The 16779-nt window shown below is 39.5% G+C and overlaps 1 protein-coding gene across 1 annotated transcript; it reads right to left on the bottom strand.

Annotated features, from left to right (window-relative positions):
• Positions 5601-6817, bottom strand: LOC107640830. Its single transcript, XM_016344332.1, has 2 exons — positions 6026-6817; positions 5601-5741 (listed from the first exon to the last, which is right to left on the bottom strand). Exons 1-2 carry the CDS (start codon positions 6815-6817, stop codon positions 5601-5603), a joined length of 933 nt encoding a protein of 310 aa, XP_016199818.1.

Genomic DNA, 16779 nt, shown 5'->3' with positions numbered 1-16779 from the left:
CGCAAAGGTGTATCCCTGCTGGAGATCTAGAACAGACACCTAGAAGCTTGGTATCAAGACTCACTACAGGCGAGCTATACCTTGGTCATCCAGGTCAGAATAATTGGCGCCCACCGTGGAAGACGGGTTTTGACGCTGCTACTCAAAAAAAGCTTATTTCCATTCCTTCCGTTTGTCTGATTCCCTTTGACCCACCTTTTGAGAGTTTAGGTACCCCGCCATCCCTCTCACATTCAGGTCTTCCTCCCAAGAAACAGAAGACTATGGGGGAGTTGAGCATTAACGACAAGGATTTTAACGGGTTTTCATGGAGCAAGAAGAATATCTTGCCCCATAGCCAGATAGCCATGGATGATGTGGCTATTCAAAATCACCTCCACCATATGGCTCGTAATTGTATCCGTATGGCAGGGGTGAGCACTACCCTGGCTAAGGAGCTGAAAAAGACTCTGGTTGGTGCCACCCAGGCCTTTCTGGATTCTGCACGAGCTGCGGTGGAGAGATTGAAGGGTTTGAAGGAGGGGTTGGAGGAGGAGAACACCAGGTTGAATTTCGACTTGGAGAAGGCTCGTGCCTGAGCAGTAAATGCCGAGGCCGCAGCGTTAATGGCAGCAAAAATGAAGAAGAAGGCCGAGGAAAGTTACTCTCGGTCTTATGGAGTGTTAATCGATGTTCCGGAGGAGTTAAAAACTGTCCGAGAGGAGCATGCCGACCTCCAAGAGCACGTGGTCAGGGGGATAAGCGAGTTGTTCGAGAATTTGAAAGCTCAAGTTCAAGTTTTTGCTCCCGACCTAGATCTTTCCCTGTTCAGCATGGATAACCTTGTCGTTGATGGGAAGATCGTACCGACTCCTGATGAGGATGACATGCCTCCTCTCAACCTGAAGACTTCTGCTCCTCAGGCCGGCCAAACTTCAGAAGCCCAGACCGAGGTTCAGCCTGAGGTCGTCGACGTGGAGGCCTCCCCTTCTCCTTCTGCTGCTATCCCGGCAGTGCCAAGTTTTGTGCTTCCTCTGACTTCCCCTGTTAGAGAAAAGGATGCTACCACGGGGGAGGATCTCAACCCGCTTATTGGCGAGAAATCTTAAGTTCTCTTTGTTTTTTTTTTTGGATGTTTTGGAAGGGCCCGACTTGTGGATCTTATGACACTTAACTTTCTTTTGTAATAGTTAGTGGTTTCTTGAACACTTTACCTTTTGTTTCAGTTGCTTCCAAACGCTTTTTTTATAAAGTAGTGTTCAAGTCCTTTTATATCTCAAAGGACCTTCTTGCTTTTAAAATGAAGCTAGGTTTTTTGAAGTCGAAAATAGTTTGCCTGGTTTTGAATCTTAGTGACTTTGTAAGTTTCCTTTCATAGTTCCGGCTTTGAGTAGTTGGTCTTTATTAAGTTATTTCTACAGCTTGTTTTTACCCAGGCTTTATGATTGAGGTCATTTTTCACGAGTTGTTTATATAACTTCTTACATTAACTTGTACCTCTTCGCTTCATCTTGCCGACCATTTTTAGGTCGGGCAATGATATTCGCAGTTTGTTGAGCTTAAATTAATGCATTTAAGATAGGAAATTTTTTAACAAAGAAATAGGAATATTATTTATTAATAGTCAAGAAATTCCTTTACAGACCTATGTACTAGGGGCTTGGGTACCCCTAGCCCTCGTGCTAGTGCCTCATTAAAAAACCTTGAAGTCAGGAAAAAGAGTACGCCAAGGCACGAGGTTTGCTATCTAGCTGTAGTACTTCCTTCAGTTACACACGTGCTAAGACCTCGGCCCTTGGAGGTCGGACACTTTGTAGTAACCTTTGCCTAAGACCTCAATTATTTTGTAAGGTCCCTTCCAATTAGCAGCCAGCTTTTCTTCTCCTGATTTCTGTGCTCTGATGTCATTTCGCATTAGGATGAGGTCGTTGGTGACAAAACTCTTCTTAATCACCTTTTGGTTGTATCTTAGAGCCATTCTTTGCTTTAGGGCTTCCTCCTTAATCCGAGATTTTTCTCGGACTTTGGAGAGAAGATCAAGCTCTTCTTTCTGTGCCTGGAAATTAGCTCTTTCGTTGTAGAATATGACCTTGCGTGATTCTTCAGCTACTTCTATGGGGATCAGGACTTTCATCCCTTAAGCAAGTCGGAAGGGTGACTTCCCCATTGTGGAATGTAGGGTGGTCCGACCCCACAAGACTTGAGGGACCTCATCACCCTAAGACCCTTTCGCGTCTTGTAGTCGGTGCTTTAATCCGGCCAGTATGATTTTATTGGCGGCTTCAGCCTGTCTATTGGCCTGGGGGTACTCTACTAATGTGAACTTGTGTTTTATTTTAAAGTTGGCCACCAAGTTCCTGAAGGTTGAGTCAGTAAATTGAGTCCCATTGTCCGTGGAGATGGAGTAGGAAACTCCAAACCTTGTAACAATGTTCTTATACAAGAATTTTTGACTTCTCTAGCCGGTGATAGTTGCTAAGAGCTCTGCCTTTATCCACTTAGTGAAGTAGTCAATCCTTACTATGAGGTATTTGACTTGTCCTGGTGCTTGTGGAAATGGTCCAAGCAGATCGAGGCTCCATTTTGTAAATGGCCATGGTGAGGTGACGCTGATAAGCTCCTTAGGTGGCGCAACGTGGAAATTGGCATGTTTCTGAGAAGGTGAGCACTTCTTAACAAACTCGGCCGCTTTCTTTTGTAAAGTCGGCCAGAAAAAGCCTGCTCGGATCAACTTTTTGGCCAGTGATCGAGCTCCTAAGTGGTTTTCACATATGCCACTATGTACATCTTCTAAGACTTCCTTTGTATTGGAGGTCGGGACGCATTTTAAGAGGGGTATTGAGATCCTTCTTTTGTGTAAAATATTGTGGACCAATGTGTAATTTTGTGCCTCTTTTACGAGCCTTCTGGCTTCTTTTTCATGCTTTGGAAGGACATCAAATTTAAGGTAATTGATTATAGGAGTCATCCATCCTAGATTTTGATTGGATATGTTCAATACCTCTGAATTATCCTCCTCTTTTGATATTGATGGTGTTTGCAGAGTCTCCTGAATAAGACTTCTATTATTGTCCCATGGCTTGGTGCTGGCTAATTTGGAGAGGGCATAAGCTCGGACATTGGATTTCTAGGCTATATGTCGAACCTCTCCTTCTGAAAAGTGTGTTAGTTGTTCTCGGGCTTTATCCAAGTACTTCTTCATACTGGGGTCTTTGACTTGATAGTTGCTGTTAATTTGCGAAGTTATTACTTGCGAATCACTGAACACTATCAATCTTTCCGCCCCCACTTCTTTGGCCAGCTGCAAGCCAGCAAGTAAGGCCTCGTACTCTACTTGGTTGTTAGAAGCAGGGAACTCAAACCATAGGGAGAGTTTTACAGAGGAAAAATGTTGGTAAAGATTTTCACAAAAATATTGCGTTGTAAGTATAGTTCTAAACCAACAAATTATCCTCGGTCAACGTTTAAATTATTTTTCACTTAAGCAAACCCAATAAAATTAACCGAAGTATTTAAACCTCGAGTCGTCTCTCAAAGAAATTGCAGGGAAGTGTAGTTTATTATTGGCTATAGAAAAGTATGTTTTTAGGTTTTGTAATAAGAAACAAGAAAGTAAAATGGCAAGAAAATAAACTAATAACTAAGAAAGCTCTCAGCAAGAAAAGAGAATCAGAAGTCCTATCCTCATTATCGTCGTCAATTGTGATGGTAAATGTAAATTGCCTTCACTTAGCTAACCTCTAACCAATGAAGGAAAGTCAAGTGTATGCAATCAACTGGAGTTCACAAGTCCTAGTCAACTCGTAGTGAGAGACTAGATTTAGTGAAGTTCAAGCTAACGGCAATCTTCAATTACTAATCAACAAAAGAGTCTTGATAACTCAAGAGTCTCTAATTAATCAATCCACACCAAGAACACAAAAACTATTTAAAAATCCAACCAAACATTTTATCAAACACTTGGAAGGCATAAAATAAAAAAGTAGAAAATTAACAAGACATAGGAAATTCTAAGACTAACCAAAGCAAAGAAATAACAATAACAAAGCAATTGAACAATAAGAAACATGAAACATAAATTGCATTAATAAAAATTGAGAGTAACAAATGAACTCGTAAACTAAATTAGCAAAATAAAGGAATCAAAAAGAGAAGTAGATAACTAAAGTACTAGAACAACAAAAAGTAGAAGAAAACTAAATTAAAGGAAGATTGAAATCTGAACCTAAGGAGAAATTGGAAGAAGAAATCCTAAACCTAGAGAGAGGAGAGAGCCTCTCTCTTTAGAAAACTACATCTCCTAAAGTGTGTATGAATGAAAAGTGAATGAATCGCTCCACTCCCCAACCTCTTGTCTTCAATTTCGGGCCTGAAACTGGGTCAAAATCAGCCCAGAAATCGTCCCCAGCGTTTTCTGTTAATTGCAGCACGTGACACTCGTCATGCATACACGTGGTTGATGCGTACGCGTCGCTAGGACTCTGCACTGGCCATGCGTAGGTGTCATCCACGCGTACGCGTCATGTAGTTGTGGCTTGGTCACACGTACGCGTTATCCATGCATGCGCGTGGACACCAACTTCTCAAAACTTCAATTTCTTGTGTTTCTTCCACTTTGGCATGCTTTCTTTCCATCCTCTAAGTCATTCCTGCCCTATAAACTCTGAAAACACTTAACACACATATCACGACATCGAATGATAATAAGAGAGGATTAAAAATTAGCGATTTTAAGGCCTAGAAAGCTAGTTTTCAATCATAGCACAAAATTAGGAAGGAAACTTAAAAATATGCAATTTACATGAATAAGTGGGAGAATAATTGACAAAATCCACTCAATTCAGTACAAAATAAACTATAAAATAGTGGTTCATCAGAGTTCTATCCGAGTTCTTTGGTCACTTTCTAGAATGACACCTGCCCCACTTCCGACTTTGTTTGATGACCCATCTACATATAGGCTCCATGTAGCTGGATCTCTTGGGTTTTCAGTGTATTCAGTGACAAAGTCAGCAAGGTATTGTGACTTAATTGCCGTTCGAGCTTCGTTCTTTAGGTCGAACTCAGACAGTTCCACATCCTATTGTAGCATTGACCCTGCCAAGTCCGTCTTTTGTAAAATGTATTTCATTGCTTGATTAGTGTGGACTTTGATGGTATGAGCCTAGAAGTAAGGTCGAAGTCTTCGAGATGTGAGGATAAGGGCATAAGCAAACTTTTCTCTCTTTTGATAGTTCAACTCTGCCCTCTGTAAGGCTTTGCTGATGAAATAGATAGGTTGCTGCCCCTTTTCATCTTCTCGGATGAGGGCTGAAGTTATAGCTCGGCTTCATACTGCAATGTATAGCACGAGCTCTTCCCCTTTGATAGGTTCGGTAAGTATGGGGCGCTGTCCCAGAATGGCTAAGAATCTGGATAAAGTTGCCAACCTTCCATTTAATTGTTGGACCTGTTTAACACAAGTCGGGCTCTTCATGTTGAGTATAGCCTGACACTTGTCTGGTTTTGCTTCTATACCTCTTTGGGTTAGCATGAAACCCAAGAACTTTCTTGCTTCCACTGCGAAGGTGCATTTTGAGGGATTCAACCTCATCTCATGCTTCCTTATTGTGGAGAACACCTCAGAGAGGTCGGACAACAATGTCGCATTCTCTCTGGTTTTGACGAGCATGTCGTCTATGTACACCTCTATGAATTTTCCCAGGTGAGAGGAAAATACTTTGTTCATTAGTCACTGGTATGTATTCCCCGCATTCTTTAACCTAAAAGGCATTACTACATAGCAATAGTTAGCTTTTGGAGTTATGGACGAAGTCATTTCTTGATCTGGCTTGTACATCAGAATTTGATTATATCCCGAGTAAGCATCCATAAAGGACAGATATCAGTAGCCTGAGGCTGAGTCGACCAAAGCATTAATGCTAGGGAGAGGATATGGGTCCTTGGGACAAGCTTTGTTGATGTCAGTGTAGTCTACACACATACTCCACTTTTCGTTTAGTTTCTTTACCAAAACGACGTTAGCTAGCCACAATGGATATTTTACCTCCCTTATGAACCCTGCTTTGAGCAAGGCTTGTAATTGCTCCTGCACGACCTGTGTCCTTTCTGGTCCGAGCTTCCGACGCTTTTGTTGAATAGGTCGAGAGCCCGGGTATATTGTGAGTTTATGGGACATCAAGTCAGAATCTATGCCAGGCATGTCAGAGGTTTTCCAGGCGAAGAGGTTGGAATTCTTCCTTAGTAGTCCGACGAGCTGTTCCTTCAGGTTTCCCTCTAGATTAGCCCCTATATTTGTTATTTTGTTAGGGTGATCTCCAATTTGTACCTCCTCTACTTTGCCTCCAGGTTGGAGGCGCATCTCTTCACGAATTCGAATTCCACCCAGTTCAATTGTGTTGACTTCTTTGCTTCCAGGGTTGCCTTTTAAATTAAGGCTTTCATTGTAGCTCTTACGTGCTAGCTTTTGGTCTCCCTTAATGGTGAAAATTCCTTTCGCTGTGGGAAACTTCATACAGAGGTGAGGTGTTGAGACAATAGCTGCAAGCCAGTTCAAGGTGGTTCGACCTATCAAGGCGATGTATGCCGATTTTACATCAACCACGATGTAATTGATGCTTAGTGTCTTCGACCTTGCATCCTTTCCAAAAGTGGTGTATAAGGATATGTACCCTAGGGGTCGGATTAGCGTATCCCCCAGTTCGAATAGGTTGTCTGGGTAGGTCTTTAAGTCCTTTTCTTCAAGCCCGAGTTTATCGAAGGCAGGCTTGAATAGGATGTTCGCCGAGCTGCCCTGATCTATCAAGGTTCTATGGAGGTTAGCGTTCAGGAGGATCATCGTTATCACCACGGGGTTATCATGCCCATGTATTATCCCTTGGGCGTCTTCTTTAGTGAACGAGATAGTAGGCAAGTCGGGCAGTCTGTTTTCCTCCCCGACTTGATATACTTATTTAAGGTGCCTTTTTCGTGATGATTTCGTCATTCCTCCTCCCGTGAATCCCCATTGATCATGTGTATGTGTCGCTGATAAACCACTATTTTATGGTTTATCTTGTACTCAATTGAGTGGATTTCATCAACTCTTTACCCACTTATTCATATTATTTGCATGGTTTTACATTTGCCTTCCTAATTATGTGCTTTGATTGAAAACATGCTTCTTTGATCTTATATTTGCTCATTATTAATCCTCTCTTATTACCATAGATGCCTTGATATGTGTGTTAAGTGTTTTCAGATATTATAAGGCAGGAATGGCTTGGAGGATGGGAAGAAAGCATGCACAAGTGGAAGGAATGCAAGAAGTTGGAGAAATTGCTAAGTTGTCCAGCCTGACTCTCTGCACTCAAACGGCTATAACTTTAGCTACAGAGGTCCAAACGACGCGGTTCCAGTTGTGTTGGAAAGCTAATGTCCGGGCTTCGATTTGATATATAATATGCTATAGTTCCCCTGACGCTAGGCGACGCGACCGCGTGATCCATGCGGCCGCGTCGCAGTGACGGAAATCAGCGCATTAAAATTCGAACCCAGCGAATTCTGGACTGTTTCTGACCCAGTTTGCGGCCCAAAAAACACAGATTAGAAGCTATAAAGTGGGGGAATGCATCCATTCATAAGGAGGCTCTCATAATTCATAATTTTAGGAGTAGATGTAGTTTTTAGAGAGAGAGGTTCTCTCCTCTCTCTTAGGATTAGGATTTAGGATTTCTCTTAGTTTCAGGAGTGACTCTCAATCCCAGGTTCAACGTTCTTTTACTTTATATTTATCTCTTACGTTCAGATACTTTAATGCTTATATTAGTTATGTTGCCTATTTGGTTTATGCTACATTCATGTTATGATTTTCTTAATTAATATTATTTGAGGTATTTCAGATTTAAGATTGCTTTGCTTTTAATTTAATTTAGATATTTTCTTCCTTTTTGGCTTTGAGATTTCTGTCGGTTTAGAGACTATATCTACAACGCGACTGTTTTTATGAAATTCTTTACTGGCAAAAATCCTAACGTCAAAATGGCGCCGTTGCTGGGAAATTGCAAACGTGTGCCTTATTATTGGTTATTGTAAATATTTTTTGCTTTTTTTGTTTATTTGTTTTTATTTTTGCTTTTTCTTAAGTTAAGAGGTTATTGGTTTTTATTTTAAAATTTTTATCTTATCTTATCTTATTTCAAAAATCAAATTTCAAAATTCAAATTTAAAAATTTTCAAAATTTAAATTTAAAAATTTACAAATTTCAAATTTCAAAATTTCAAAAATTCAAATTTCAAAATTTTAAATTTCAAATTTCAAAATTTAATTTTCATTTTTAAATTTTATTTGTTACTATGAACTCTCACCCCTTTGGCTATGAGTCTGGTTACAATTATGTTGCAGGAAGAAGAAATTATAATGAGAACAGGCATCAATGTTGGAACAATCAAAGATGGGAGGAGCCACAAGGACTTGATCAACCCTTATGGCAACAACCACCTCCAATGGACTATCAACAACCACCACCATATGCCTATGAACCCTTTCCTCAACATAACTTTGGACCACCAAACTCACAAGCCCCTTTCCGCCATTCACCTCCATATGACCCTAACCCTCAACCACCATACCAACCACCTTATGAGCCATATGAACCATATATAGAACCACCCCAATTCCAATCCAATCACTCCCAACCACCACCACTTTCTTTTGTATCATGTCCAAGTCTGGCAACCGAAGAAGCAGAGGATCACCTAAGGGAAACAGTAATTAAATTTCAGGCAACCGTTCAACAGCTGGGGCAAGTATTAATTCAATGGGCTTCTAGACGCTTAAATACACAAGGATCAGCCACATCTCCATCTGGACAGTCTAGTGAAGAGCGTAGCATGAAGGAGATACCAGAAACCCCAGTGGACAAGACAGAGAATGAATTCGTACTAGAACAAGTAGAAGAAGCTGTCATTGTTCAAGAAGAAGAAGAAGTGGTTGAAGACTTAGGAGATACACCTCCATGGGAAAGACAAGACATTCAAGTGGGCAAAATTCATATCCCATAGCTTTCTAATCCCACTTGAATATGGGCTACTGGAGACGGATGGTCAACTTAGAGCTCTTTGTGGTATTAAGAGTAAGAGGAAGATAGCCAGTGATAAGAATTGTCAAGCAAGGTTCAACATGGTTGTGTGCTCAAAGTTTAAATGCAAAGGTTGGTGTAAAGCTCAACTGAATGGGTCTAGGACGCTGTTTGGTAGCTGCAGTGAGAATTCAAATCACTTATCACCCAATTGGAAAAATACAGATCCCGACATGGATGGGTGTAAAAGCAAGATTTGGGATCCTGGAATCTGTTCTGACATCCAACACCCCGGGAGCCTAAGAATCTTTTTGAAGCTGCTCAAGGGTTTTACATGCCTAGTTTGGGACCCCGGAGGTTACTGGAATCACAAACACTGGTGGAGATTCCTGGATGAGTTTAAGCATAAGCCACCATAACAGGAAGCTCATCAAATGTCCAACTTAAGGACTTTAACTAAAAGTGCTAGGTGGGAGACAACCCACCATGGTATGATCGTTCATTTTTCATTTTTATTTAGTTTTATTTGTTTTTGAATTTTATTTTATTTTGTTATATTGAACCTGGAGTTTTGCATCACATTCATATTAACACTGCATTCTGCATTTTTCAGATTACAAAAAAAAAAAAAAACGAGCACGCGACGCGACCGCATCAGCGATGCGTCCGCGTCGCAAGGAGATGGGAGACAATATTAATATGAACAGAGAGTTTCGCAGGAGCAGCGCTGGAGGCGTGCCAATGGCACAAATTACCCCACGCGACCGCGTCATATGGGAATAATGGCCTCCCACGCGACCGCGTCACCCACGCGGCCGCGTGACCTGAAATCGGCGTAAAAAGGGTGCTTGGCCGAAAGTTGTGCTGGAGTTGGGCTAGACTCGTGCTGGAAGCCCAAGCCTCACCATGCGAACGCGTGCCTCACGCGTCCGCGTCATATCCCCATGATGGCCACTCACGCAATCGCATGCCCCACGCGATCGCGTCACCCAGAATTTTAGCAAAAAGAGTTTCGAACAGAGAGTTGCGCGACCACGAGGCTGCACTCGCGCCAATCGCACAAAACAGGCCACGCGATCGCGTGACCCACGCGTCCGCGTCACCTGACCTTATCACGCACCACGCGACCGCGTCACTCACGCGTCCGCGTCACAAGCGGCGCACAGATTATCCAGATCAGCCAAATTTCTTATCTTTTCTTCTCTAATCCTTATTTTTCTTATCTTTTCTTATTTCTTTCTTCTTCCTTTCTTCTTCCTTTCTTATCTTCTGTCCCTTCTCATCTCTCTTATTTTTCTTTTTATTTTATTTTAGTTTATTTACATACTTTCATTCATTATTTTCATTGGTGTTAGAAATTTATTTGGGTCATTATTTCTATATTTTACTTGTGGATTATTAGAGGAATTATTTGACAATTATATATATTTATTTTTAAAGGGTTGCTTACATGTTCAATTTATTATTTTCATTAGATTATTTAACATGCATGCTATGTGTTTGTGAAAACGCCCGTATGGCATTGTGCACTATTTTTCAGTATCTTTTATTCTACTATTCAATGCTTGCTTTTCATAAACTCCCTTTACTATTTTAATTGAATATAATTGTCAATACAAACATGGTAATTTATTACAAGTAATGCTTGGTCTATGCTACTCATGCCCTTTTCCGGCATGCCAATAAACACCTTGCATCCACTTATCTTTCGATGCACTGGCTATTTTTCATTGCTGACTTTTCACATGTACTCGAGAGCATGTGTTAATGTCAATTACATCCTAATGTGCATCCATCACCACTCTCCCATTCTCTTCCTGGCTATATATCTATTTGAATTTAATTTACTTTCTCTTCTCTTTTTCAGGATGGCCACCAAGAAAGGAAAAGAGAAAGTCATTCCCAAATCAACAGCAAGGAAAGGAACAAAAAGAGCCCCAGCTGAGGAACCACAACCCCCATCCACTTGCACATCTTAGCATGCACCGAGGACGGTGCAATCTTTAAGTGTGGGGAGGTCGATACCGATCTCCATGGGTTAGTACTTTCTTGTCTCAAACACCAATATTTTATTTTCTTTGTTAATTATTGTATTTGCATATTTAATTGCATGTTTATTTGATTTTTGCATTTAGTTACTGCTTGGTTAAAATAATAAGTTTCTTCTTAAGATCCTATTTTTTGAAAATTTTCACTAATTTAAAACCAAAATTTTTGTGTTAAACTTGTTTGAAGTTGTATTTGGAACATGGTTTTTGAGCCAAAGAACACACAACCTGTGAGACTTTGAGCTTATTTACATGGTTACATTATTTAACCATAAATATTTTATTCCTGTGTGTTTCCTTCTCTATGATTGTAATCTGTATTTTGTTCCAGTCTATATGTCCTTTGTTTAGTATATTTACATGCTTGCATATGATTGAGGCCATTATTTATTATTAACTCACTTACCCCAAATAAGCCTACCTTTTACATCACCTTTGTTAGTCCCTTGAGCTTTTAATCCCCTCTTGTTCTATAACCACATTACTAGCCTTAAGCAGAAAAACAAATAAAAAAATCCCAAGTGAATCTTTGGTTAGCTTAAGATAGAAATTGTGCATCAACTAAGTGTGGGAAAACTGTGGGAACATGGGTTAATAAGGGAATGTATCATGTTTCTAATTTATTTGAATATTGGAAATTTGGGAACCTACTCATGAAAAACTAAAATAGAAAAATAATGGAAAATCCATGTGCATTGATAAGTTATGTTTGCTTTTATGATTCAAAAAAAAAGAGAGAGAGAAAAAGAGAAAAAGAAAAAAAATAATATAAATGAATAAATAAGGGGACAAAATTACCCCAATATTAAGTTTAATAAAAGATCAATGCACATGTGATAAAAATTAAAGAAAATTTGGTACATGAGTATGAGAATTATACAAAAGTGGGAATTATGGGTAGCTAGGCATGAATTTAAAAGTATATAGAGTATATGTATATTAGGTGAGAGCTTAGGTTAATTGAAGATTCATATTATAGCTCACTTGGCCATACATATATCCTTACCTTTACCTCAGCCCCATTACAACCTTGAAAAGACCTCATGATGTTTGCATTGGTACATTAAATATTTGTTGATTGGTTAGATGAAGAACGAGGTTTAGAAAGCATGATTAGAGAAGAGTAGAGTGAATAACCCTATACACTTGAGAGATTAGAGTGATATACACTACCAGTGAGGGTTCAATGCTTGATTCTATGTTCCCTGCTTTCATGAGCTGTATTCTTACAAGTTTACTTGATTTTTATTGTATGATTTGAATTAGTGAAATCTGATTTATGTTTGTCTTGGAGAGTTTATTTACTTTTTAACCAAGTAGGTAGAAATATTTTGCATGTAGTTGCATTCATATAGATAGGTTGCATTTCATACTTTCTACCATTCCTCTTCATTCTTTATAGCTTCTCTTGAGCTTAGCATGAGGACATGCTAGTGTTTAAGTGTGGGGAGGTTGATAAACCACTATTTTATGGTTTATCTTGTACTCAATTGAGTGGATTTCATCAACTCTTTACCCACTTATTCATATTATTTGCATGCAAAAGTGGAAGGAATGCAAGAAGTTGGAGAAATTGCTAAACTGTCCAGCCTGACCTCTCTACACTCAAACGGCTATAACTTTAGCTACAGAGGTCCAAACGACGCGGTTCCAGTTGCGTTGGAAAGCTAACGTCCGGGGCTTCGATTTGATATATAATATGCTATAGTTCTCCTGATGCTAGGCGACGCGAACGCGTGATCCATGCGGCCGCATTGCAGTGACGAAAATCAGCGCATTAAAATTCGAACCCAGCGAATTCTGGACTGTTTCTGACCCAGTTTGCGGCCCAGAAAACACAGATTAGAGGCTATAAAGTGGGAGAATGCATCCATTCATAAAGAGGCTCTCATAATTCATAATTTTAGGAGTAGATGTAGTTTTTAGAGAGAGAGGTTCTCTCCTCTCTCTTAGGATTAGGATTTAGGATTTCTCTTAGTTTTAGGAGTGACTCTCAATCCCAGGTTCAACGTTCTTTTACTTTATATTTATCTCTTACATTCAGATACTTTAATGCTTATATTAGTTATGTTGCCTATTTGGTTTATGCTACATTCATGTTATGATTTTCTTAATTAATATTATTTGAGATATTTCAGATTTAAGATTGCTTTGCTTTTAATTTAATTTAGATATTTTCTTCCTTTTTGGGTTTGGTTAAATAATTGGTAACACTTGAGTTGTCAAACTCAGGGGTGGTTGAAATTGGCTGATTTTGCTTTAGCTAGGATTGCTCTAAACACTAGTCTCTCCACAGGAGTTGACTAGGACTTGAGAATCAAGCTAATTAGTCCACTTGACTTAACTAAGTGGGATTGAAATCCAATTCTCATCACATCTAATAAGGATAACGAGGACAGAATTTCCAGTTCTTCATACTTTGCCAAGAATTTATTTTATTATTATTATTTTATTTTATTTGTCATATAACATATTCCCACCTTACTTCCTAAACCCCAATTTACAAACTCATAACCAATAATAAGAACATACCTCCCTGCAATTCCTTGAGAAGACGATCCGAGGTTTGAATACTCGGTTATCAATTTCAAAGGGGTTTGTTACTTGTGACAACCAAAACGTTTGTACGAAGGGATTTCTGTCGTTTTAGAGACTATATCTACAACGCGACTGTTTTTATGAAATTCTTTACTGGCAAAAATTCCGACGTCAGTCGCTCAGGGGTCTGGAATAGATGCTCTCGTCGTCCTTCTTTTTCCTCCCTCATTCTCTTCCTCGGGTCGCCTGACCTGTCGGCCAAGTATCTGTCTAGTCGGCCTTCTCTGGCCAACTTTTCTATGACATTCTTTAAGTCGTAACATTCATTGGTGGAATGTCCATAGAGCTCATGGTACTCATAGTATTTTGTCCGACTTCCTGCCTTCTTATATTTGATTGGACGAGGAGGTGGAAGCTTCTCAGTGTGGCATATCTCTCTGTAAACATCCACTAGATAGACTCTAAGGGGAGTATAGTTGTGGTACCTTCGGGGTTTTTCTGGGTTTTGTTCTTCCTTCTTCTTGGGTTCTTTTTCCTTTTCCTGAGCTTGGTAGGCAGGGTTGGTCGGGAGAAAGGTTCTCTTAATCGAAAATTCTCCTCCATGTTGATATATTTTTCCACCCTCTCTTGCACATCATTTAAGGAACTTGGATGACTTTTGGATATGGATTAAGAGAACAAGCCTTCTCTAAAGCCATTAACTAATCCCATAATCACGGCCTCAGTAGGCAAATTTTGAATCTCCAACCTCTTGCTTAACTCCTAACAAACTCAAGGCGTGTTTTGTTTTATCCTTTTGGATGGAGAATCTGGTCAAAAACTTTCTTACCAAGTCGTCAAAGCTAGTCACCGACCTGGGGAGTAAGTTATTGAACCACTTCATCGCCGCTTTGGTTAGAGTGGTCGGGAAGGCCTTGCAACGGGTGGCATCAGAGGCGTCAGCTAGATACATCCGGCTTTTGAAGTTGCTGAGATAGTGTCTCGGGTCGGTCATTCCGTCATAGAGATCCATGTCGGGGCTTTTGAAATTCCTAGAAACTTAAGTTTGCATGATCTCTTCTATGAACGGGTCTTCTCCGCCTAGGGGGCTTTCCTCCCGGTCTGCTCGGTTATTTCAGTTTTGGAGGTCGGCTTCTAACTTTAAGAGCTTTTCTTCTAACTTCCTCCGTCGTCTTACCTCTCTCCGCAGCTCCCGTTCTGCTTCCCGTTGTCACTCGGCTTCGTGCTCGAGCAGTTCTATTTGTTCTCGTTGGCTATGGACTATGTCTAGTATCTCTGTTGTATGAAGAGGTTCCTCATCTTCAGAATGGTGGATTTCTGAATGAATCCGCCTTGGGTGGAAATTTCCTGACGTCCTCTCTCCATGAGTCCCCTGCATCTGTTGTGGTGGAGGAAGTACAATGGCGTTGTCTTCTAGCTGATGCTCAGATTCTGATTCAGACACCGTGTGGTCGTCTTCATACTGGTGTTCCGCTATTATCAGAGGGTGAATCTCAGGTCCCCGGCAACGGCGCCAATGTTCTGAGGATTACCTAAAACGTTGATTTGGGCTTGGACGTGAGGTTCAGGTCCCTTTTATGACAACGTCCGACTTGTTGATGCCGAGGTGCCGCCTGCCGAGTTCCTCATGAGGAGGGGGTGGTACCTGCAAGAGACTCCGATACTTAAGTTAGTAAAGGCTTTAGGCAAGTTTTTAGTAGATTAGAACGTAAATTATACCTGAGGGGTGTCTGGATATTTATAGTAGAGTGTTAACCATCTTTGTTGGAGTAGTTCCATCTTTATTGATGGATGACCGTTCCCTTTATCTTGGAAATTGTTGAGATCTATATTTTAGGGAGATATAGATTGTAGGCGAGATTTGGGGAGGCAGTTATTGGCTTTTGGGCTGGTGGAACTGGCCTTTTTGTTGGCGTCCGACCTCTTTAAAGAGGTCAGATATATTCTTGAAAGTCTTTTTTATTAGCGGACCTTTTTATTTGTTGGGCCTAAATTCGCTTATGGGACTAAGATATGAACAGTGACCAAATATAAAATTAGAATAGGTTAAAAAGATCTATAACTTATTTGAGTTAAAATTATTTATAATGTCATATTATTTTAGCAGATTTTATTTAAAATTTTTTGGGTGATTTTAATTATTAGGAATTTTTAAATAAAGTAAGGGTAAATTAGTTTTTCACTCAGATTTTCACAAATTAATATCTTTCTGAGACCTGTATGTCACCCTGTTTCTTTCGGTTGGCCGTGACTAGTTATCCGTTAACTCACTCGTGGCAACTGTCGATATTAAGTATATTTTGATAATACCAAATAGATCAATTGTCGGCTAGCACTTTTATGGCTGCTGAATGGAAAAAGATATGGTTTGTGAGATATCAAGAACTTTTTTCACGCCACTTCATTCAATTCCGATCCATTTAGACATAGGTAGATGACTAATATAAAATTGCTTTATAAATATTAAAAGTTTCATGGCGTCAGTTGTTTAGTTAATCCCTCTCAGAATGTGTTGACTTCGGCTCTTGATGGGTGTTTAAATCCTTTATTAAATTCAGTATAGTTAATTATCTAGAGAAGACTATTATCATTAATTAATTGCCTGAAACACCTTTTACCGTGCAATTGGGATTAAGCACACTTTAGAACACAATAGGTTAACAAGAATTAATTGGTTGTGGTTATTTATTTCATTTAAAATTTTGTTATTAGTTAATAGGATGTTGTATACATAAAATAAAATTCGAACTTCAAATACTTATTTAAATGAATAAGTGAGATGATCACTCAACCAACTTATATCAATTGTTGTGCATCTCCTTTTTAATCATATTCATTTTCAGAATGTCAATAATGGATATTAATTTGGAGGTAACTACTTTCATTTTTTATTAGGAAGTGAGATAAACCTAATTAATTAGTGGAAATCAAACCTCGACTCACATCACATTGCAATTAGTCTTGAAATTAAAGATGCTGTTATCTTCCTTTATTCAGGTAAGAATTTTTAAATACATTTTGGTTCTTTATATATTATTTGTCTTCCACATAATGTGAATGCAAGAAATTATCTGGTTCGCTTAGCCAGCGCTAAAGTGCATTTTTCAATTTTTTCATATTAAAGAATCACAAAGTTAATCTCAAGAGATACTCAG

Source organism: Arachis ipaensis, chromosome B05, assembly GCF_000816755.2.
Source record: "Arachis ipaensis cultivar K30076 chromosome B05, Araip1.1, whole genome shotgun sequence".
In the NCBI taxonomy this organism is placed as follows: Eukaryota; Viridiplantae; Streptophyta; class Magnoliopsida; order Fabales; family Fabaceae; genus Arachis; species Arachis ipaensis.
Note: the sequence above shows the minus strand (reverse complement) of the source record. Positions and strands in the feature narration are given on the sequence as shown.